Source organism: Chamaea fasciata, unplaced genomic scaffold (genome assembly GCF_029207755.1).
Source record: "Chamaea fasciata isolate MVZ Bird 193981 ecotype frontalis unplaced genomic scaffold, bChaFas1.0.hap1 SCAF_6, whole genome shotgun sequence".
In the NCBI taxonomy this organism is placed as follows: domain Eukaryota; kingdom Metazoa; phylum Chordata; class Aves; order Passeriformes; family Sylviidae; genus Chamaea; species Chamaea fasciata.
The window spans coordinates 25756744-25779706 of NW_027094091.1; the positions used below are offsets into that span (position 1 = coordinate 25756744).

At 40.7% G+C, this 22963-nt stretch overlaps 1 protein-coding gene across 2 annotated transcripts in view; it reads left to right on the top strand.

Annotated features, from left to right (window-relative positions):
• Positions 1–10949, top strand: part of SLAIN2 (SLAIN motif family member 2) — a 33827-nt gene extending 22878 nt beyond the window's left edge. Inside the window, exons 7-9 of one of the 2 annotated variants that reach the window (XM_066185707.1) lie at positions 1807–1884; positions 6279–6588; positions 8307–10949. In XM_066185707.1, coding sequence (XP_066041804.1) covers positions 1807–1884; positions 6279–6588; positions 8307–8373 — 455 coding nt within the window. In that variant the 3' untranslated portion in view covers positions 8374–10949. The remainder of the gene's footprint in view (positions 1–1806; positions 1885–6278; positions 6589–8306) is intronic. The other variant, XM_066185709.1, reaches the window with a different exon arrangement.
• The last annotated feature ends 12014 nt before the right edge of the window (positions 10950–22963 follow it).

A 22963-nucleotide genomic window follows, 5' to 3' on the forward strand; every position in this document is an offset into this window, starting at 1 on the left:
GAATTTGATAAATGCATATTTAAAATCCTTTCCATATCATCCCACATCTCTGACTTACAAGAAGTGTGAATAATGATGGGGAAAGAAAGTGCCACGTGCAGTAGCATATTGAAATTTGAGTGCATTAGGACAAAACAAATTCAAAATATGAAGGAAGAAGCTTTTCTTCATTTTGTGTGGTTCAACAAAAACAGTGATTTAGTAAAAAATAATAAAGTGGAATACTTGAGGACGGAAGCAGTCAGGCCAGTGGTCTGCCTCAGTAAATTTCTAGAAATTGCACTCATATTTAGAGACCTGACTGTGCTTAATTGGCTGTTCATTTGTATGCTTTTAAAAAGAGTTTCTAGGAAGACCATGTGCCAGTTGAGTAAGAATTACATATTGCCACAGGCTATTTTGCATTAGATTCTAGTTGGTAGAAGGAATAAGGTTTTTATCAGTAGTAGGCATAGGCAGAATTTTACTGTGTTTATGAACAATCTAATTCCTTTTTGCTGTTTGTTGAACATGATGGTTTTAGTTAGTTATGAAGACTAAATTGGGTAGACTGCCTAGTCATAATTTCAGCATGATGTTAAAACACATGATGAATTTTTTATAGTTCATAGAATACTGTGTATTTTGCACTGACTGAAGCATAGGAAAGGTGATAGTAATCATTATATGCTGTCAAACAAAAGGATTAACTAATAGTAGGATTCAAATTGTTCCCCCCCTACCTTCTTTATAGCAATATTCAGTAATTGGTGATGGGATTATTCCTTATTCAGGGTCAGGATCTTTTTGCACAGCTGTTTCCCCATCTTTCTTCCTTCTCACTATGGAAATAAGCTAGTGCAGTCAGTTTTATGCTGGTATAAAACTTCATACACTGAGATAAGCAGAGATGTTTATTCGTACATTATCATTTTATGAAGTCTCTGTGTAGTCAAAGCTTTATTTCATTGACTACTTTTCCTCCTTCCCCCCCCCCTTAAATGTGCTGTGATGGAATTAGGCTGAGTCAATGCATTCCTTCTGGCAATAAGTAATTCTCTCCATGCCAAGATTCTGCAGCTCTTGGAACATTGGCTTCTCTCTTGGTAACTGGTAGGTAGTGAGGTCATTTCAAGGCAGTACCAGCCCTTGGATGTTACTTGACAAAAGGCAGGACAAGGGAGCAAAGGAGCAATTAAAAACAATTTCCATCATGCTGTGTACATGCTGGCAGCTGATAAATCAGTGTTAAGTCTTCATTTTAAGCTTAAGTCCTCTTGCATACCTTTTGAAGAGGGGAGAAAAAAGACATCTCTCAAGAAGGCTTAAGTCTCCATAACTGAAGAATACAATTTGTTTATATGATGATCATATTAGACAAAGATTTATGCTTTTGTGTAGTGTTAGCACATTTTTAAACTGAAAAATTTAGTCTTGCTAGGTCAAATACAACAGTTTAATTTTCATCCTTGTATCTAATCTTGCTCTCATATTGCTGTAGCATGTTTGCTAGGTGGCTTGTTTTCCCTTTGGTGTTTTAATTTTTGTTTTGCATTACTGGGCTTTTTGCCCTGCAAGAAGCTTCACTCTTACCAAATCTGCGCATTTTGCACTGCAAAATTTCTGACACACTCCTCTGTAACTCCTTGCCATTAAAAGCAAGCACCATTCACAAAACTCCATCACTTCCAGAATCATAACAGCTTTTTGAGTGTTTTGCTCCCACTGTTCCTTGATGCTTCACAAGTGGATACAATTCTGAAATTCCCATTAAATTTAGTTTTCTTTTCTTCTTAGACAAATATAATACTTCTTGTCTTCCAACAGCTCTGCAAAGGCAGAAAAATTTGCCTCGTGCTGCCTTCAAAACCAAACAGTTTCTTCAAACTCCATCTACAAAAGGAGGTAATTAACTTATAACCTCTTTATCAAGCTCCAGCAAATCTCAGATAATGGTTCGCCTGCATTAACTCTCACATGTTCTAGATTAATAAACTCGGTCTTGCAATTACTGTAGAGATTAACCAAGTGGTCCTTGCTGTATGAAAGTTAACTTCTTGGTCTAAATATTAAAAATAAACTCTGTGTTACCTTGGGGATTGAGTTTTGAGATAAAAATCTAAGGAACGGTGATTTTCTAATTTTAATCAGGAAATCTGGATTAGAAGGGTAGACTCCTAAATACATATTGACTAGGGCTATATTTGTATAGGAATTTTTTTAAACCGCAAAATACAGTTTTTAAAACAAAAATTGTAAAAATACCCATACAGTTGTTGTGCTGGGAACAAAAGCTAACAAATTTATCCTTGAAAAGATGAGTGTAGACTATCAATTTATTTTGCTTTTACTTGTGCTTTCTCTTTTCGTCACAAAACCAGAAGGTTAATCCCAACATAGATGAATTAAGGTTTTTTTGACTCAAGGAATTAGAGACTCTTGTATATAATATTCCAGTTTGCTAATGGCTGAACTTGACTTTTTTTGGGTTTTTTTTAATAAAATGAAATTATGAGTCTCTGATCCAATTAGACAGTTTTGTATGATTTTAATAAGCTCTGGCAGCCTTGTATGTGACACTGCCTCAGTTTCACAGTTAAGGTAAACAGTGATTCTGGTTTTAAGCAGAGTTGGTCTGTTGTCTGTCACAGTCAAGAAGATCTCATTTTAAAGACCATATTACACTTGCGACTAATTCGTAAGCTTGTAGATGCTAGAATCCTTTAAGCCTTGTGAGAGTCATTGCAGACAGGAGGAGCTGACAGAATGTGTGTGTTTCTCTTGGGGGTTTAACAATGCCAACTCCTTAGAGTCATCTTCATGCCATGCAGAAAGTTTTAGTGAAGTATGATGACTGTGAAACAGATTCACATGTCTTAAGAGGAAGTCTCTTAACAGTTTTCATACTTCATACCAGATAAAGTTCTCACAATGTTCTGCTTTGCATAAGACCACCATCGCTATCCCTCTACAGAGCTTTCTTTGCTTTCTTTCCAGTTGGCCATGCCTTCCTCTGGATGTCTGGAACACTTATTAGATCAATGGCCTTGTCAGAACCTGTAGGAATGTACAGAAAATTAGCTTTTCTTTGAGTTTATATTATTTGTAAAAAAATATTAAAACCTTAGAGAAGGAGGAACAGGGCACATTGCACTGCCAGTTATATATTCCAGTTTATGGCTGTTGTCATTCCTTACTTCGAATGAGGATGCTTTCAGTTACTTTGTGTTTTTCAATTATTTGCTATTTTATAACCCCTAATGTGTTGATTTTCTTTCTTCTGATCTGACATCCTCATGAGTATAGAAGTATTTAGCAGTAATGAAGCAAGACTTCCCTTTCAGAGAAATGAGCAGCTGAGCAACAATTGATTTTATCTTCTTAAAATACTGTTCATTACATAGCTTGACACACACGTTGACTTTTTTTTTACCACTTTGTGGTAACATCTCCCCAGCACCTTCTCCAGGCTGAAGACCTCCACCTCTCTCAACCTTTCTTCATAGGAGAGATGCTCATCCATGCTCTGTACCTGCTCCAACAGGTCCACATCTTTCCTGTACTAAGATGACAGATCAGTTTATTGATTCCTCTAGTTATACCTCATCTGTCCTTTCATGTTGGGCTGATTCATCTCATCATGATGGTTGTGATTTAACAACTGCATTAGAATTTAATCTGTTTTCAAGTTGGTGTGCAGCAGCTGCCCTTGGAGTGCAAGCCAAATAAGTTTGCAGCTTCACAGCATCCTACTTTGCCACATGGAGATCTCGTGCTCCCTGCCCACAATCCAGGACAGAATCCAGAGAGGGTAGGACATCTAAATGTCATGACTGCACCATGCCTTTTTTTTTTTTTTTTAATTTTTTTAAAATTTTTTTTTGTTGTTGCCAGATGTTTTAATTGTAGTTGTTTGTAGTTTACTTTATAAGGAGATTGAATTGTGTAAAGTTGTTGAGCACTACCCTTACATGTTTACATGTTTTTGTTAAACATGGATCAGCTAAATGCTATACATGGATACACAGTTATCAAATAGTCTGTGAGGCAGTACCTCACTCTTTGTGATCCTGTCTTACAGAGAAGCCAACTGACTATAATGAATATCCAAAACTGCTCTGAGACCAAATTCTTTATCTGTAGAACAGAATTATTAGGCAGTTTGCCAGACTGCATCATGTGGACTGCTTTGAAGGACAATTCATTCCTTTATGTACAAGAATGAATACAGCTCTCAGCAATGTCTGCAATGCTGTGCTGAAAGGAAACGTTTTGCGAATTGACAGCTCAAGTTTGCAGCATGGTAAAATATGGTCAGCAGAAGGTTAAAAAGGATGGAGAAGACTGATTTACTGGATCCTTACTTCTGCTGGGAATGCGACAAGTTTTCTTCTGTTGCAACTTTTTGTTGCTTATATTTTGTACCTAAAAGCCTTTTCCCTGTTGTGCCCCGATGAGGCCCAAAGCTGTATTCAGTTTTTATACACTGGCATTGCTCTGTTGGTAGCTGCTAACATGGTACTGTGTTTGTGTTCCAAGCATTATAATGAGGAGTTCAGAGATAAAAGCTCTCAATATTTACACTGTAGAGTCACTTGGAAATTCTGCAGATTTGATTGCATCAATGTTAACAGGCGAGGTCACATTTTAAAGCCTTACAAATAATCTATCTTAGTCCTAGAAGCACTTGGAGGCTCTTCTTGTCCAGTCATTCTGTTGTTAATGCTTTCCTTAATCCATACTCTGGCTTGATGCCAGCTTTTATTTTAAGGTTTTTTTTTACTTAATCTCCCTGCCGCTTAGCAACTGTCATGTGTTTTTGACCTCTCTGTCACCTTTTCTTGTCAGCTTTTCCCATGAGCGGCTTCATGCTGTGTTTGATGTTGCTATCAGGGGAAAGGCCCCCTTGGGTAATCCAGAAGGGAATCAAATCCAATTCACATCTGTAATGAGGTACACTTTAAACTTGCTAGACATCCCCTGTAAGAAACGGCTTCAAAATACAATCTCAAAATTACCAGTTCCTCTGTACCCCATTCAGGATGCTACATTCCTGCATCACTTGTCTCCTTTCTCACTCCTCATGTTCATACTGGATCTACCTTGAAAATGATAATAAAGGCTGTGTTAAGGACCAGCTTCTTTATGTACATCTGTCAAAAACGATGCAACTTTGGTCTCAGTGTGAAATATTTATTTAATAGAGGAAAGAATAGTTTATGCAAATTTACTAAATGTAAACATTTTTGTTTTGTGATTGATTTGATCATCCTTTGTTGGCTCTTACTGACCCACCCTAATCAGTCTGAAAAGCTGGTGAAATTTCATTCCATTACTAAGATTATGGGTTAATTTAAGTATTCTGTTCAGTGATAAATTACGCATAATTTGTAAATATTCCTCATACTTCTGAAGAATTATGCTTAAGGTTTGGCATTATCAAAGGACTATTGAATATTCTGTCTTACTAACCTATCCCAGAAAGGACTTGATAACAAAACCTTGCATACTAACTCAGGTACAAAGTACTAGAAAACAGGTATTAGTTATAAACAGGTATTAGTTACACTGATAATTTAGGTAATATTTGTAAGAAGAGGAAGGATATAAATTGTTAAGAGTTGTCTGGTTTAAGTTTCATAGCAGCACCTCTTTGGTGTAAGGGGTTGGCTGATGTCATCCTTAATCCAAACTACAGCATTATACCAGTTACTAGGAAGAAAATTAACTCTATCCCAGCTGAAACCAGGACAGCTGACCCCAGCTTTTTTTTTTTTTTCCCGTCTGCTAGAAAATGTGGGATGTAACCATATCTTTATGGTTAAAAAGAACAGCATAAAAGAAACACCAAGATTTTCTATGCTCAAAATTTCATCATTTAAGGCTAATATACACTTTGAATCTATTTAAAGCCTGTGTCACACTAGAATATTGTATTCTTCAACATGTTCTTTCATGCATGGGAATTAAGTTCACATGTTTCTGAAGCAGTTAAATTTCTCCTTAAGAAATACCTTCTTCTCTATTTCTTTTGACTTAACTGATACAACAGTTAAAGCCTGATAAGGATTATTTTCAAATCCAGATAACTATTTGTAGTCAGCAAAGAGGGCATTAGAGTTACGATATCAAAAACACATGACAAAGACGACATCTGAATTCCTGTTTCTCATTGCTGCTTGGTTGGCTGTATTCCATTATACATTCCATATTGTTTGTATAATCACATAAAGTAATTTCCAGTTTTGAATTTCAGTAACATTGTAATGTGAGCTGAAAGTCATTTCTGTATTTTCCAGTACCTTCTTCGAGTAAATTCCGCTCGCCTGCGGCGCCGTCTCCCTTAGCTCTGCGACAGCCGGTGAAAGCGTTCAGTAACCACGGGCCCGGCGCGGTTGCCTCTCCAGAAGCCGCACAGCTGACGCACAGTAGTTCTTCCCCAGGGCCTCTAGCAGCCCAGAGCTCAGGCCTGCCAGGTGCTGCCAGCAGTATTAACAGTACTACTCTTACCAGACCAGCAGGGATGAGGAGTGGTTTGCCCAGACCCAGTGCCCCTTCCACGGGGGGCATCCCAGTGCCTCGTAGCAAACTTGCACAGCCTGTTCGCAGGTGAGTCTCTGACAGGTAGTCATTAGGTTGAAGCTTTCAAAATGAATTTTGTACACTGTGTATTTGTGCTGCTGCTTCTTGCAGTTGTTATTTTGATCTCAAGGTCTTCAGAAGAGAAATGGAGGACCTCCGTGTGAAGTATTTCAAAATAGTTTTGATCCAAACTGAGAGATAAAGGTTCTTGAATGAGAGAGTGAAGGTGAATGAGTGAAAGTGAAATCAGTAATGGAAGATACTGAACTAAATAAATAAAGTCTTAGTCTGGGCTGGGGAGGCAGCAAGAATTTGTCAGCATGTGGTAAAAAGTTACCAAAATATAGCTAGCATGAGAAAATTCACTTGTGTGAGTGACACATTCTGAAGTCAGAACTACTTGCTTCCGTTACTCAAGCAATAGTACCACAGTGAGAGTAGTTTCTCTCCTTGGGCAGCTGGAAACTTCCAGAAGGAAGATACCCCAAGACAGAGGAGACATCCATAGCATTTGCTAAACTTAATGTAAAATTCACTGCAGTTAACTCACAGGCTGAAACAGAATTTTTACCTTCAACATAACTGTGCTAGCACCCAGCTATAGAAGTTGATTGAGCTAAGTGTCTTTTTGAAAACTACTACAAGAGAGAGTGAGTATTAGCTGTGAATGTCAGTTTTCACTGAAGGTGTCAAGTAGAAGCTGACATAAGGAAGCAGTCATCCATGAGAAATACTAAGAATCTCCTTAAATGGAAGGGAAAAACAATTGTCTCTAGTACTGTAAAAAAGATAAAATGGTGGTAAATAGCAGAGTGGAAAAGTTCTGTTCTGCAGTGAGTGCTGGGCAGGGGAATGACAAGTGACCGTCACAGCACTGACTTTGGTGGTTAGAACCTGCACTGGTCAGCAGTATGGAACTCTTTAATAAAAACAGTTATTTTGCCAGGTATTTGTTAATAGTGAAGTGTGGTTGTCAAAATCACAGCTTGTCTTACAGAAAAGTGTTTCACTTAGTAAACTTTTTTAAAATTCCTTTTTTTTTTTTTTTTTAAAGTTTGCATGTATAGGACAAAGGGAAACAGCCCCAGCTTACACCAGAGGAGGTTTAGATTGGGTATTAGGGGAAAAATTTCTTCACCAAACAGGGTTGTCAAACATTGGAACAGGCTAGCCAGGGAAGTGGTAGAGTCATCATCCCTGGAGATATCTAAAAGATGTGTTAATATGGCACTTTGAGACATGGTCTGGTGGTGGACTTGGCAGTGTTGAGTTAGTGGTTGGACTTGATGTTCTTACAGGTCTATTTCAGCCTAAAAAATTCCAGGGTTTTATGGTGCTGACTGTAAACAGTGCAATAATGAAGTTTCTATGAATGTCAGCTCTTGATGTAAACAAAATGCAATATTCTAAACAAGGATTTGCTTGTTTATATACATCACTGAAAAAATGGCCTATTTTAGGTCAAAGCAGATTAAGTTTGCATTTTCACAGAGTATAATAGCAGTAAGTTTTCTGTGTGTTTATTTATTTAGCCTTTTTCCTGGCATGGTAGTTACCAAGATGCAACACATGTAACCTGAAACTGAAAATATTCTAGGGTTTATCTTAAGTAAACTGTATTGCAGAGAAGTAAATGAATGAAGTGTATATTTCAGTTATTTATAAAATGTTTGAATTCTTATGTATTGTAGATAGAGACTTCAGTAGTTATATATGAAACTGAAAACAATCTCATTTCATTTTAGATCATTACCCACTCCCAAGACATATGGCAACGTGAAAGATGAGAGTTGGAAAGATGGCTGCTACTGATCTGCACAGCTTAATGCAGAGTTCCAGTGCTCATGGATACTTCCTCACCAGGCTAAAAGACGGCTTGATTAAACAAACTGTTCAGATGTGACTCTTGGAATTTGTAAAAATTCCAAACCTCTCTGTCTCTAATTAGCACAAACTGGCAGAGATTATTATAAAGCAGCACTTTAATGACATCTAACATCAGATGTTTGGTGGTCATACAATCACTTCTACATTAAATTACTATCAGTTCTGGGGCTTTTTATTGCTTGCTAAAAATGTTATCAATATGAGCATTTATGAGAGTGGCCAGTGTCAGGGCAAAAATGAATGAATGCCAAAGAAATGCCCATCTTGAAAAACAGCAAGGATAACTATCAACGTACATTATCCAAAACTTCATTTTCGGCCTGTTTTAACTCAGCAGAAAGATTGGTGAATATGTACTATTGAAACAAGGCTGTATGAATGAGAGCTAATGTTCTGAATTGCAGACTGCTACAGTGCTAGGGAAATGTTGCTTTTAATTGTATGAGATCCCAGCTGGGACTGGATCCGTCCTTCAGTACTCCAGGATGAATCAGCAGTTACTGAGGATTAGGCAGAACAGGAGGTTGTAGACATGACTTTTATCACATTAAAAGGTTTGAATGTAGCAGACACACACAATGCAATAGTATAGATTGCATCTTTCCTATGCTGATTTATTGGCTTTACCTACTCTTATGTTTGATCGCCAGAAGGGCTTAGTATCAGTTGTACAATCTTTCTAACCTTGAATTCCTGGCTCAGGAAACATGGCCTTCACTATTGTAGCCACATTTTTAACACATGGCTTGTTATTTGGGAAAAACTTTTTTAATAGCAGGTTTCCTTGCAAAAGAAAGAGCAAGTGATAATTTTGATTTGTTCTAATACCATGCCACCATACTCGCAGCCTGCAGCAACTGTAAATGCTGATAGTTAAGGAGAAGGAAACACAACTATGCACTTGTAACATACAAATTTTAAGGAAATGAGTTGACTCTTGATGCCAAATGATATTCATTTAGGTGATGTTCCATGGTATGAGGGAGTTTTCTGTATCCTATTTTTTTACTTTCATCCATTTCTTAAATTGGTTTATTTTAAATTGTAAATATTTTTACAGAAGATATTGCCCATGTAAGTGTGTTTAAATATGTACTTTGCCTTACATATGTGTATCTTACATTACTGGTAACAGAGTATGAAACTTGCTATGTCTGTTTACAAGCTATTAAACTCCTCTGGTGGCTCTGACTTACTCTAACACATTTTGCTCAGAACAACTGATATATTTAGCATTGAAACATTGTTTTCTGTTTTGGAAGACATCATGCAAAAATCTGTAGCTAAAATTGTATTGGGTGGAACTAGTTAAGTGGAAGGGATTTTGTTTGAAGGTTTTTCAGTATTTTGGATGTACAGTTGATGAAGTAAGAGAATGTTAATGGTATATCCTTTGTGCAATGGCTGACAAACACTACAAGTCGGATTGGATGGTAGGTAGCCTTCAACCCCATTAGTGTCTGAGTTTGGGACTGCTGGTGTATTTTGCCTCCCACCACTAAGAGGATAACTAATCCTGAAATTCTAGCACTTGAATTTTAGGCCAACATTAACATATTCTTGGATGAAAAGCCATGCAATACTACTTGACTTGGAAGAAACCAAATAGGAAGGAGTGGAGACTAACTTGCAACTTAAACTACTCAAGCAAGCTCTGGGTTGACGGGTGATTTCACACCCCAGACCAACATCTGTGCTAAGACTTAAAAGTTGGGGTGTCAGATACACTGTCATTGTCAGATTTCAGCAGAAACCACCTTTCACCAGTACAGAGCAGTACATACTACTAATCTAGCCTCGAGTCACCTGCAGGTACAGGAAATGGATGTCAGTATCTCACGTCACTGTTCAGCAGAAGACAGGACTAGATCAAATGTGCATATTCTCAGTAAAGCCTGAATTTTAATATTTCAGCATTTTACAAATCAATGCTGCAGTCTTCACTGAAGAAAGGGGAATTTAAATTGATGGATTTTATCAAACTTCGCTTGACTTAGAAATTTTGAAAGTCAGTTTAGATGATGATATTGGGGGTTTTACCATGGCTGCATCAAACTTGTGTATGTTTCCTTAAGTTAAGTAATTCATCGCTTGGGTAAATTCAGCTTGAGTTTTATTCGGATTTTTTTCTCTGCTATTCCCCCAAAATACAGCAAATGACTTCCTGAGAAGACAGACTGTTTGCTAGAAAGCCTTTGTGCATTAATAGTTCATTGATATCAGGAAATCATGGGGCTCTGTGTTTAGAGATTTACTGCAGAATTGTGGAAATACGGATTTGATAAAATAGTGCCTATGATTTACTTAACTTATGTTTGATATAGTAGTAAGGGTTTTATGAATGTGGATTACTTTTTGTGCCAACAGCTTGGAATTGATGTATGTGTGTAGGCAGAAGGATTTATTCTGCTCCCAAAGTTATTTAATTTTTTTTGTGTGTTTGAATGTTTTTGTAAGTGTTAAAAGTGTAAAAAATATATAAAATATTCTTACCACAAAAATACTTCCTGGATCATTCTTTTTACAACAAAGTGTTTTTAAATCTTTTAGAAATTTAGAGGATATTATTTTATGGCCTTTTTTCTGGTTGGTTTGGTTGTTTTTCAGGAACTGTATTCACTTTTCTAGAAGTTACCAGTATTGGTTTCTGCCCACTGTAATTCATGAACTGAATACAACACTGTATTTGGGTGAAATCTGTGATTTCATTGACAGACAGTTGGACTTGTGCCTCTGCTCTGGAAGGACCCTGCCTAATTCAGCCTTATATGAAAAACTGTATTCTAAATTTTCACCCAGAGTGATTTGTATGGGCAGTTGGAAGTATATAAGCCTGCCTTTCCATTTTTTCAGGATTTACGCTCACTTCAGACCACCACATGAAACAAAATTTTTATTTTGAAAATTCTAGAATTTATGCAGAAAATTGTGCAATGTAAAAGAGTACCTAGTAAGCCGCCTTGGAGCTGATAAGTACACATTTTATCTACCTTCTACATGAACGCCTTCATCTTTGGCTCACATACAAACAAGAAGTTAGTTTTGAACTTGGTATCTTTCTGTAGTCTGCATTTTGCTGCAAACCTATGGATGCAATAGTAACGTGAATGCCGTCTTCATCTTATCCTGGTATTAATAAGGGCAGGTTTAATTCTATTTGGTAACCACTTAACAGTAAATTTAACAAAATTTAAGCAGTAAAATTTCTAATTAATTGTTTATCCCAGCAATAGCAAATAGTCCCCTATTTGTAATTAAACCAGCAGGTTAAAATGTTTCCTCCTAGTTAGCTGACATATTTATGTAGAACTGGCTTCAGACCTGCTGCTTCTAAAAGGTATTGTCACTTTTTAGCCATGCAGTCAAGTACCATTTGCCCCACTCCTTCAGGATAACAGAGCAGTGTCAAAACCTGGTAATTAATAGCCTTTTGCCCTTCTCTTTAGTAGGTTTCTGTAACAGACTCTTCTATATTAAGCTGTTGTTTATAATTAGTACCATCACTGGATTGCAGGACTGAAGATTAGAAATAGTATTTTTCTCAGTTCTCATTCTGAGGGAAGGTGTGGCAGCTCCTTTGGGCCCTCTTACATTTCATGTATGTTCCCCTCTAGAATACTGATTGCAGTTGTGAAGAAAAAAAGTGATGAACATGTAAGGCGGCAGAAGGCTGAAAATGCTTATGCTGCTGGTCCTGAGATGGCTGCAGAGCGTGTAATTTAATCATTTACACCTTACCTTTTTCTTTGTCAGAAGTATTTGTATTAAAACAGCTATGGGAAATGACCATGTCAGAAGTATTGTCTGCAGTTCTCCCTCTTTTGATTGGAACAGAACAAACTCTAGATGTAATGTTTACTTTTTAAGTAAAACAGGCAACATGTGAGGTTGCTTTGATTCAAGGAATAAACCAGAAGCCCCACCTGCTCTTGACTTGCATTTATGTTGCTGTGCAGTCCGAGTCTGACACCTACAGGCAGCCTGTCTGTACTTGTCCTGCCTCAGGAAGGTGAGACTGGGTGGGATTCGGCTGCTTTCAGGAGCATCCATGTTTTACAACTGCTCGATGAAGATGCTTTTGGCTCTAAGAGTTAACTGAAAGGAACATATTCCACCAGACCCACTTGCCACAAGATTTTTTTACAACTGTTTTCAGCTGTGATACCACAGAGTTGTGCTGTGTGTCATTGTCCTCTTTGCACTAAATGATAAATCCTGTTGGGACCACATAAAGCACTTAGTAGGACACAAAGCATAACTGTAGTGGTTAAGCTGATTTGTAGCTCTTCAGCATTTATTTAAAGGATTTAAAGAAATAGGTAGCAAAATGCTACCATTTTCTTACCAGCAAAGCAATTTTTAACTTGGTGCATCATCCACTGTTAGAAATAGAATTAAAAAAAAAAAAAAGATTTGAAAACTGGAATGCCTGACATCTCTGTGCAGTGTGCTACTCTCAGGGACAAAAGTAGACTGTATCTTTCACCAGACTAAATGAAAGAAGCCACTTACATTGTAATCTGAGCTTCTGTCATCAGCAGCGTAAGCAGACAGAATCACATGGTTGGTAAAGATCTCTGAAATAATCAAATCCAGGCAACAAAGTGCCATGTCCAGTCTTTCCTTCAACACCTTCAGGGATGGTGACTCCACATCCGCCCTGGGCAGTGCATTCCAATGTCTAATCACCCTATCTGTGAAGAAAATTCTATGTCCTACTGAACTCTCCCCTAGCACAGCTTGGGGCTATGTCCTCTTGTCACTAACTGAAAGAAGGGACCAATCCCCACCTGCAAAGCTGCACAACCCATTACAAAAGCTCAGTTATCTGACTGATCCTGCCTTTCACTCAGCAGGGTTAGCACTGCTCTGCGAATTTTACAGCTGCTGCTTGTCTCTGTGCTGCACATGAGTGCCAAAATACTGCCAGGAGAAAGTAATGCTGGACCAAGCTCTGGGTTGCAGTGAGTTTGGTTCCTGTTCAGGGCAGAGGGTCAGGTGAAATATGCTGCTGCCTGACTGAACCCCACACATGCCAAATTAAAAGCAGCGTAAGTGTTCTTGTTCAAAGGTGTTTGTCTTGATGATGGGCAGCAGGACAGAGTATCTTGTGTCCCCATAATTGTATCTTTGTCACTCTCCTTCTTTAAAAATAAAAACTTGATTGAAGCACTTGCTACCATTTTGAGTCCCCTCTCAAAAAGAAAAGAGAGGGAGATAGGCAAATCCCCTGCTTTTTATGCTCTGCCTCAGCTCCTGTATCAGCCTCATACTTCTCCACAGTGATCCATTTACCCCTACATCTACTCCCCCAACTACTGAGCCCAGGGCAGGGTGACATTGTTTCTGCTCATCTGTTCACCGCGTGGCCAATGGAGACACAGAAAACTGCTATTAATGCCGCTTCAAGTGACCCGTCTTCAAAGGAGTAATGAAAGCCTTGTCCTGACTCTCATCCCTATAAAACCATGCCTGCGTGTCAGAGACACCAATGTGATATCACCACCACACAGCCTCAAGAAAGCAGCTCAGAGTATCCCCCTCTATTCACAGCCAGCCTTGCTGGCAGGAACCAGCGGCTCCTGAGCCACAGGATGCCCCTGCCTGCCCACGCAGCACCGGCAGCAGGGTCACGGCTGCCACCCAAAACTTCTTGCTGAGGGTGCAGCTGCACTGCCGTAACAGCCACTGATAACACCAGGCACGGCTCCTGCCGGGCCAGCACTGCTCATTCCGTGCACACAGACCTCCTGAATGCCTGTGGGCTCAAAGAAATAATTCATTATGGTGCAAGGGTGGGTTATAGAAGACCCTCAGTTGGTTCCCTGCTCTGCCATACACTCCTGAGGACGCTCGTTTATTTTCTTGAGGCTCAGCTGATCATCACTGAGATGACTCCCAGGTTCCCAGGCTCACGTGCTGGGAGCGAGGGGCAGGTGGCTGCTATTTAGAGAAAGGAGCAGCCAGTCAGTTCATATCTGGTCTGATACAGCAGGGTAAGCTAAGAATTGGGTTGACCTCGGTTTATGAGCCCAAATGTCAGAGAGCAGATAATACCTATTGTAAATGTCAGAGTCAAGGGATTTTTATTTTCCCTTTATGAGAACATCAACAAAGATTTAATGGCTATTGATGCTGCCATTCACACAGGCTCAGCATGAATGGTGCTGTTCACATACACAAACATACTGGAGAAATATTAAAGGGACTCGCTTACAATCATGGATCTGGTAAAACACCCAAGCCCAGCTCAGCCTTCCCCAGCAATAACGCAGCTTTTGGCAACGCAAGGCTCTGGTGAAGTTTGGCAAATTCAGACTGCCTTTACCAGAGCAGAACACAGAGATTTAACTGATATGTGGTGGACTTCTCACCTTAACAATTTATCTCCATGTGAAAATTTGCCCAGGGGAGTGAAATACAGTTCTCTGCAGGTCCCTGCACCCAGGCACCAGTGCCAGCTGTCCTGCCAAGTGGTCCACTGTCAGTGGAAGAAATGGAAAATTCCATTGACAGAGCCTCCTCACAATTTACTGCTCAAGACTGGCTACTGTGTAGTAGGCTCTACTGATTTTGTACCCTATTTCCCCACCTTCACAAAGGTACAACATCAGTTTAAGACTCCTTTCCCCGACCCAAGTGCCTCAGTGGCAGACCTGAAGTACAAAAAATAGGTGTTTCATGTTAAGGAGCTCCAATCATATACCTCTTCAGGGTCTTGATTCAGCCCATCTCCCCCACTCCTCACCCAGGCCATTTCTCGGTGCTGCCCTCCACCCTGAAGTGTCTTAGCCATTTTCATTAGCAGAAGTGTGCTTCCACTTTCTGCAACCTTCTTATTATGAAGATAATTAATAACAATAATTACCAAAACAAGTCACTGAAATCTACCTACCAGAAACCTTCTTTCAAAATTCAAAACAATGAGTAGGTTACAATTAAAACACATTAATGTACTCCTTTTTGCCCTTCTATTTTTCTATCTTTTTTACCTTTTATTACTCTATTAAATATTGCAGTTGTCTTTTTGCTCTTGGCTTCCTACCCAGGACTCTTCAGACACTAGAGGGTGATCTTGCTTTCACTGTGCTTTTTCATCCCGCGTTTGGTCTAGTTCAGCTTCCATTCGCCACATTGTCCTGAGTTTTCACTGAATTGTCCATGAGGTCCTGAATGTAATTAACAGCTGCATTTATGCCAGGAAAGTCTGAGTGAAGATGAAGCCACACAGCAGGCCATAAAAACACCTCTTGAGGAGACTGAAACATCCCCATTAGGCTTTTTTACTCAGTGTCACATACATTTAAACTTCCTTAAACTGTTTAGGATTTCAGAAATATTTTCCTACTGGTCTGGGTTTTTCCAGCTAAGTGTGTGGTGCTGTGTGGTCACACAGCAACATCTCGAGACTGTGGGATGCAAAAGGACTTGTATTGAGCTAGTGGCATGGATTTACACAAGACATACACCCCTCCTGTTCTTGCCGTGGCAGTTAGCACAGCACTCAAGCAGAGCCTTCCCCCAGAGCAGCTCCTCTGAGCACCCCAAGCGCAGTGACGAGCCACCAGTTCCCATTGGCAGGGCTGTGAAATTACTGGAGGGGTTGGGGTGGGTGCTGCACCAGGACAACTTCTGCTTTGGGGCAACTGCAGTGACTGCAAACTGATGCTGTTACTACTCTGCAACAGGGAGCATGGATCAGTCTCCTTTTCTGCAGAGCTGGCCTCTCAGGGCTTCCAGATTTGGGCATCTGATCCAAGAAATCTCCTGGGAAGAGCTCAGCTGTTACATGCATTTTTGCACAAGCAACAGTGAAATTTGCATTGGTATATTAGTGCTTCCTACACTGCTTGGCCAATGGCTCTTACTGTTTGTAATGCCCTCAAAATTAAATTTTTGATTACTTAAGGCCTTTCTAAAATCTCCTTCTGAGTTCTCAGATAGTATCTTTCATTATCTAATAAAGGCTATGATCACTGCCAAAAATGTCTTGAATGTCAAAAGGCCTGGGATGCTAATGGTGAGTGCCAGCATGCTGCAGGGACAGGGAGCAGCCACGAGCTATGAGACAGCCTCTCCGTTGAAAGGGAAAATAAGCTTGGACACCCTTCCTGTGCTACTGAATCAAAGGGTTTAAAGAAGTCCTTACAATGAATTGCCGCTTGCTGGAGGAACCCAGCAGTCATCCTCCCTGCTGAGTCTCTCTGGGAGCAGAATTCATGATCCTTTAGAGACTGGAGGTGACTGCTCACTGCTTAGGGCAGGTCCTAAGGGTCTCAGCAATACCATTCAAACACTTCAAGAAGCTACTAGTGAAAATTGATTCCATGGATGTTTGGCAGTGGTAAAGAAACAGATTTTTATTTTTTTTTGTCATGAGGGATCACACTGTACACATATTTCCCTGGTTTCGTACCCAGCGTTTCTGCTTAGGCACCACAGAAAGGAAATAAAAGATCTTGTTGATGAAGATGTTCATGCTTTCATCTCTCTGGAAAATCAACAAATACACAAAGCCCAGAGGACATCTGCCTCAGCTGCTGTGACATACAGGCTCTACTGATACCGTGGTTTATTCAAAAATGTTCTGTTTCATCACGGTTTTAAAAGTGCACATAACAGCATGTCAAGGCTATTTTCATAGGATTAATATACAACATTAGCTAAGACAAGTATTAAGAGATGCCTATTACGTTAGAGATTTATTTCTCCCCATTTTCCTGAGATTTTTTTCTAGACAGCTCGAGAGTTAATTTAGGTAATGGTGCACCTGGGCTTGCTTATTTGCTGATCAGCATTACTGATACTCATTTTTAATATTTAGTACAAATTTGGCAGCAGGACAAGAAGCATTATTATTCCATGGTTATGCAGTTTCTAACACGAAACAGCTTTAGTCCACATCCAGGCACCTTCGATGCTACAATACAAATGGCTGGAAACTGAGTGCAAAGATATTTTTTGCCTGTAACCTGAGACACAGAATACTGATGCTATTAAATCTTATAATTCCCATGGGACTCATCATTAGCATTCCTTTTAATATGGAGAAAGCTTTGGCAAGTGAGTGATGTAATTTTTCTTTTGGGTGTCTTTCTTCAATTAAATGAATATTCTATGAAGAAACTGCTAATGTAGATGGAATTAAATTAAATTCACTTGTGCATTTTTGACAACTAAATTAATCTGTGGGACAACATCTTAGTGTCATTTACTCTGAGCTGTTTTTTGGGGTTTTTTTTTGCAAAACCCAAATTACAAATTGCATTGGCACAAAACGACATTTGTGTCATCTACCTCGAGATTACCTCTCTTGATTTATGCCCCTGACCCCAGGTTCCTACCCAGCAAATTAAAAAAGGGCTGGGACCCTCAGTGGGTGATGGATGTCAAGTAAACGCAGCTGGACATGGACCTGCAACTGCACCTCCATCCTGAAGCCCCACCATTAACCAAGCTGTGCACATCCCATCATCACTGTGCTCTCCAGCCTGGATGGCACTGCTGTCCTTCACAGCCATCAGCGTCCCGCACTCCACAGTGTGGCCCCCACATCATCAGTGAGGATGCTGAGCAGGCTGTGTGTGACACCCTTGGCGAGGTCAGTCAGGGCTGTGACATCCAAGACATCCCTGTTTCTAGAGTCCTATGACCACCTGCCTGTGAGAACCTGTGCAGAGCGATACCTGTGCCTGCAGTGCAAAATACCACTGAGTTTTAACTCTGAATCCAGTGCTTTCAGAGTCATCCTCATCTCACCTCCTTGTCCCTGTCTGATGGGGCAGGATGATAATTTTGGCTCTTCCGGACCAACGCATGCATTAGTCATCAGGTCATTTATTATGACTTTTCATCTTAACCCTGATAATACTCCAACTACAGAAAAAGATCAAATGACAACAAAAGGGAACAGCGAATGAGGCAGAATTCTTTCTTACTTGAATCTGGGTAAAGATACCTCACACAAAGGCATTTATTTGCTTGAAGAAAAACTTGCTGCTAGTAATTGTTTTACAGTTGTAGGGATGCAACTGCCTCAACAACTCACTGTCAGCAGTCAATTTACAAAATCATTCCTCAATGATTCCCTGATTTCACCTCTTTTTATAGACCAGAAGACCTTTTCTAATGGGATGATTGGCAAAAGGCCTCTTCATTTAGAAGGCAGATCACACAGCCTTATGCACTTAGTTCTAATTACAAATTATGGGAACATTGTGACCTGAGGCATCATGCACTTACTTGTTGATTAATGGTCTTCAGACATCTTAAAAATAAACATGGGGGAACACCAAGTGCAACAGGAGGATTTTATCTTAATAATTTCTGCCCTTGACTGCTAACCCAGAACTTCAGTGAAAGGATCTGTTCCCATATGCTCAGAGACTGAACACATAGGGGGGACAAAGGAGACTGCCCAGCCAGGTAATGAGGCTATTGCTCGTTTCCCTTCCACCACTTCAATTTAATAAAATCTCAGAGGCTCTAAGTTGCTTGGGAGAGAGCACTGCTCCCAAGGCAGGCATAAATACAGAGCAGGACTGGACTGAAACAGGCATCATTAGGAAGAGGAACCCATGAGAAAAAGGGGACAGCACTCCCATGAAGAGAGAAATCACAAAGACAGCAGAGAAGAGGAGAGGCAGATGCAGCACAGCAGAGGAGGGTGCCTGGATGCCTTTGCCACTTCAGCCAGGGTGAAGGCAAGGATGATTTGATGGAATCTCACCTGTAAGAGCAGACAACAGGGACACAGAAATGACTGCTGCTGAAGAAGAGAGGAAGGGACAATTATTTAATTTTTTGCAGCCTGAAATTCAGACCCTGGGACTGGTCAAGGATGCTGGCCATGGAAAAATGATGCTGATTATTGTGGAGATTTGCCAAGCAGGACTGAGCAGCAGCATCTTGTTAAGGACAAGGCAGAGGAGAGTTTAAGGTTAGCTCAGGATGAGACATAACAGTGCTGCAATGGGGCCAGGTGTCGTGTTGAGCAGTAGCAGAAAAGCCTGGGAGGCAGGAAACGCAGGTCTGTCCTGATGCTTCTGCACTACAGACAGCTGCAGGAGCAACAAACCAGGAGGAAACTCAGGACTCTTGCGTTTTCTCCACCTACATGGTACCACTGCACTCTGCCTTTGTGTGAAATACAAGCAGCTTGGGGCAGGAGCAACATCCATCAATCAGCACATCCTCACCAAAGCACTTTCTGCCTGTGTCTGGCTGGGGAGGTTTCTTGGAAAAATTTAATTGCACAGATCTCAATGCTTCATCTTATTTCCAAAATGTATTTTTCCACCTGTTTAGTGACCAAGCTCCCAAACAACATAGAATTTTTAAAAAGGAAAAAGTCACTTGTCTGGTAAGTTGCTGGCTCCGTAAGGGTGGGCTATGGGTGGGAGTGAGGGTGGGCTATGGGTGGCTGCAAAGTCCCCTGTGTTCTGCCGCTTTTGAGGGATAGAGTGGGAGACAGGTCCTAGCTCAGCAAAGGACCAGGTGACACGTACTTCCTAGCACAAAGATAACCATGGAAGAACAAGCAAAAGCACCAATATTTCTGCACAATTAGGCTCCAATTCCTAACTCTCCTAAGCCAGAAAAATAAGTGCTCTGGATCTACATTATAAATAAGATCAAGCTTATGCATTTCATGGAGTTTACCACAAAATTACCCTAAACTGCATATAGGGGACCACACAATGCACAATAAAGGAATATTTTCATTAAAGGCAACAGCAAAGACTTTTCTTTTTCCCATGGTAAATGATTATTGCCCTATTTAGTCTTTAATTTAATTTTCTTACTATCCATAGCCTAGGTGCATAGCAAGTAAGGTAGAAATGAAGGGATTGCACACCCCCAGGAAATCAGAAACTACTCCTGCTGGGTCTCACCTGAACATCACTTTCACAGCAGTATTTTGTCCCAGTGTCTTTAGTAGCACCACCGCCTTAAGGTGCAGACTGAAAGCTTTCCATACTCCAGGACTACCCTTCAGAGGCCTCTCTTCCCCTGCAAACACCCGGCACAGCTCCACAAATCAGCTGGCATGGACGTGCAGAGAGGCAGAGTGTGACTTACGGGAGGGTGACGCCGCTTCCCGCAGAGCCCGGCAGAGCACAAGAGAGCCAAGACGGGAGCAGCGGGAGCTGGAATGGGGATGGAGCTGAAATGGGAAGTGCGGGAAAAGAGGGAGTGACCACCCTTTGCTTTCTTACCCAGCCCCACTGGCTGCTTTTATGGCGTGCTCATAACTACAACATGCACACACCTGAAGTGCAACATGTTTGGGATTTAGGCTTCCAAGTTCAAGACTCGGGCTTATCCTTAACTCACATGGGATTTGCAAACCAACCCTTCTTGCTTGAGGCTCTAGAGCCTGGACAGCAACAGGCACACACCAAACCTCCACTTGCTGCCCCAAATTCAGCTCAGTGAACAACACACACAGCAACTTCCCTTGGGGGTCACCAAGATGAAGCATGGACACAATGATTGCAATTTTGCAGCAGTCCTGGCTATGCCAGATGCTTTTAATCTCTGCCAGGAGAAGCAAGTGATTGAAACATCACACAGTGTGCTGAAGCAGTCACTGAGTAAACAGCAAGGTTGCTTTGCTCATTCCTTACAGTACTATCAAAATTCCTTACAAGTTTATCCTCTATTTTTCATCTTTGCTTTTAGTTGAATAAAGGGAAGGCACAAAAATCCTGTTATAAAGGAGCAAACAATATTCCTAGGTTTTGAGAGACTTCTGCCTCTCCAGACTGGCTTGTAGCACAAGTGCACTTTGTGGAAATCAACCCTCCTCTAAGATTATTGTAAGACAATGTTTTTAATAAAAGTTACAAACTACAACAAGTTCATATTTCAGCAGTCCTTTCCCTCCCTCTTCTTTGTTCTTGCTAACTCTTATCCCTTCACCCATTTTTCAACAGAAGGACTAACAAGGAATAATTGAGAATGATGTATGCTCAGATTTACTTGGCAAGTCTTTTTATACTCAAATATTCAATTTGTGGCTTCCAGTAATAGCAGGGTAGGCAATATCCTTTCCCTTGCCCTCCATAAAAGAAAGCAGAAAGGAATTATCCATGGATTTAGATACATTGAGGTGTTCACTATGTGTGAGCTGACTGCCTCACAGCCAGATGCTGCAAAACTACTCAGCATCACTCCAGACTCCTGACTGTGCTTTCAGGATGACATATCAGGAAAGCCTGCAGCAAGTTAGAGACAAGAACCATGCTCAGCAGCAGGTACAAATTTTTTCGTTCTAAATGCTGCATGTGAAAATATGAAAACATACCTGGAGTGAAGGTACTTTGTGGATGGACAATTAGCAAAACACTTCAGCTGGGTTCAGACTTGGCTTTCCCTGAAGGCAGCTTCACTGCTCATGTCAAAACCAAGAGTTTAATTTTAGCTGATAAATTACAACAAAACTCCCAAGAGGTCTTGATTTGTTGCGATTCATTCATGTCATTTTCCCACTATAGTTCAGTGTCCCTTGAAAGTGAAGTTTATGCTGACTGGGTGGGCTCTGAAAGAGCCTGCATCTCCTTCCAGGGACACTGGACTCCTCCTGTAACTGCCTGCACCATAGGTGCCACATACATTATGATATAAAAATATCTTCCTGTGACCAGCCCTGCTGCAGTGTGGAGTCTGGGGAGTGACAGTCAGAGATAAAGCAGGAGGCCTGGCTGTGCCCTTCCCACCTGCTCAGTAAGTAGCTGCCTTGTGCTCACACAGTGGATCCATCCTGGGTCTGCCCACAGTGATCCCTGGTCAGCCACACCACAGGGAACCACCCAGGCATCTCTTACAAACCAGGGAGGGTATGATAAGAAAATGACCTGCATGTTGCAAAGCAAAGTACTGGCTACATGACAGATGGAATAAGATATAACAGTGGTAAGACTTTATGAAGCACAATAAATACACTGCAAACCCTTTTCTGCGTATGCAAAGCAGAAAATTAAATCCAGAGAATGCTGTTGGCTCAAAAAAGCCAACCAGATCCTGACCTCCCCTCCTCTAGAGCCCAAAAATATGAATGAACTAAAGCAATCCAGATCCTGTTTGGTAATTTAGCTCTGATGACTCATCTTCCCTGAGCTCTCTTTAGGCTAATGACAAGGAAACAAACACAAGCAGAACAGTATTGAACTTGGCATCATTTTGGCAAAGTTGCGTACCCAGGATTTTGTCACCAGGCACTACTTGTACTTCTTGTGTCACTTGTGCCCCAAGAAAGACCCTAAGATTTAATAAGCAAACCATCTGTTTTTCTTTCAAGCCACCAATAATTTCTACTTGAGCCCCAGGACAGCCTAAAATTTTACCCAAACTTGCTGTTTGATGGAGCTTAAGGCAAGCAGCCAGTCAGGGCAGCCCCCGTAGGCTGTGTCCTTAAATCTGTGACCTGAAATGCTCCATGCAGAAGTAGAGCCACACACGAAGTGCAGAAGCCAAGGAGAACCCCCTGAGGATACCCCTGAATCAGCTACCC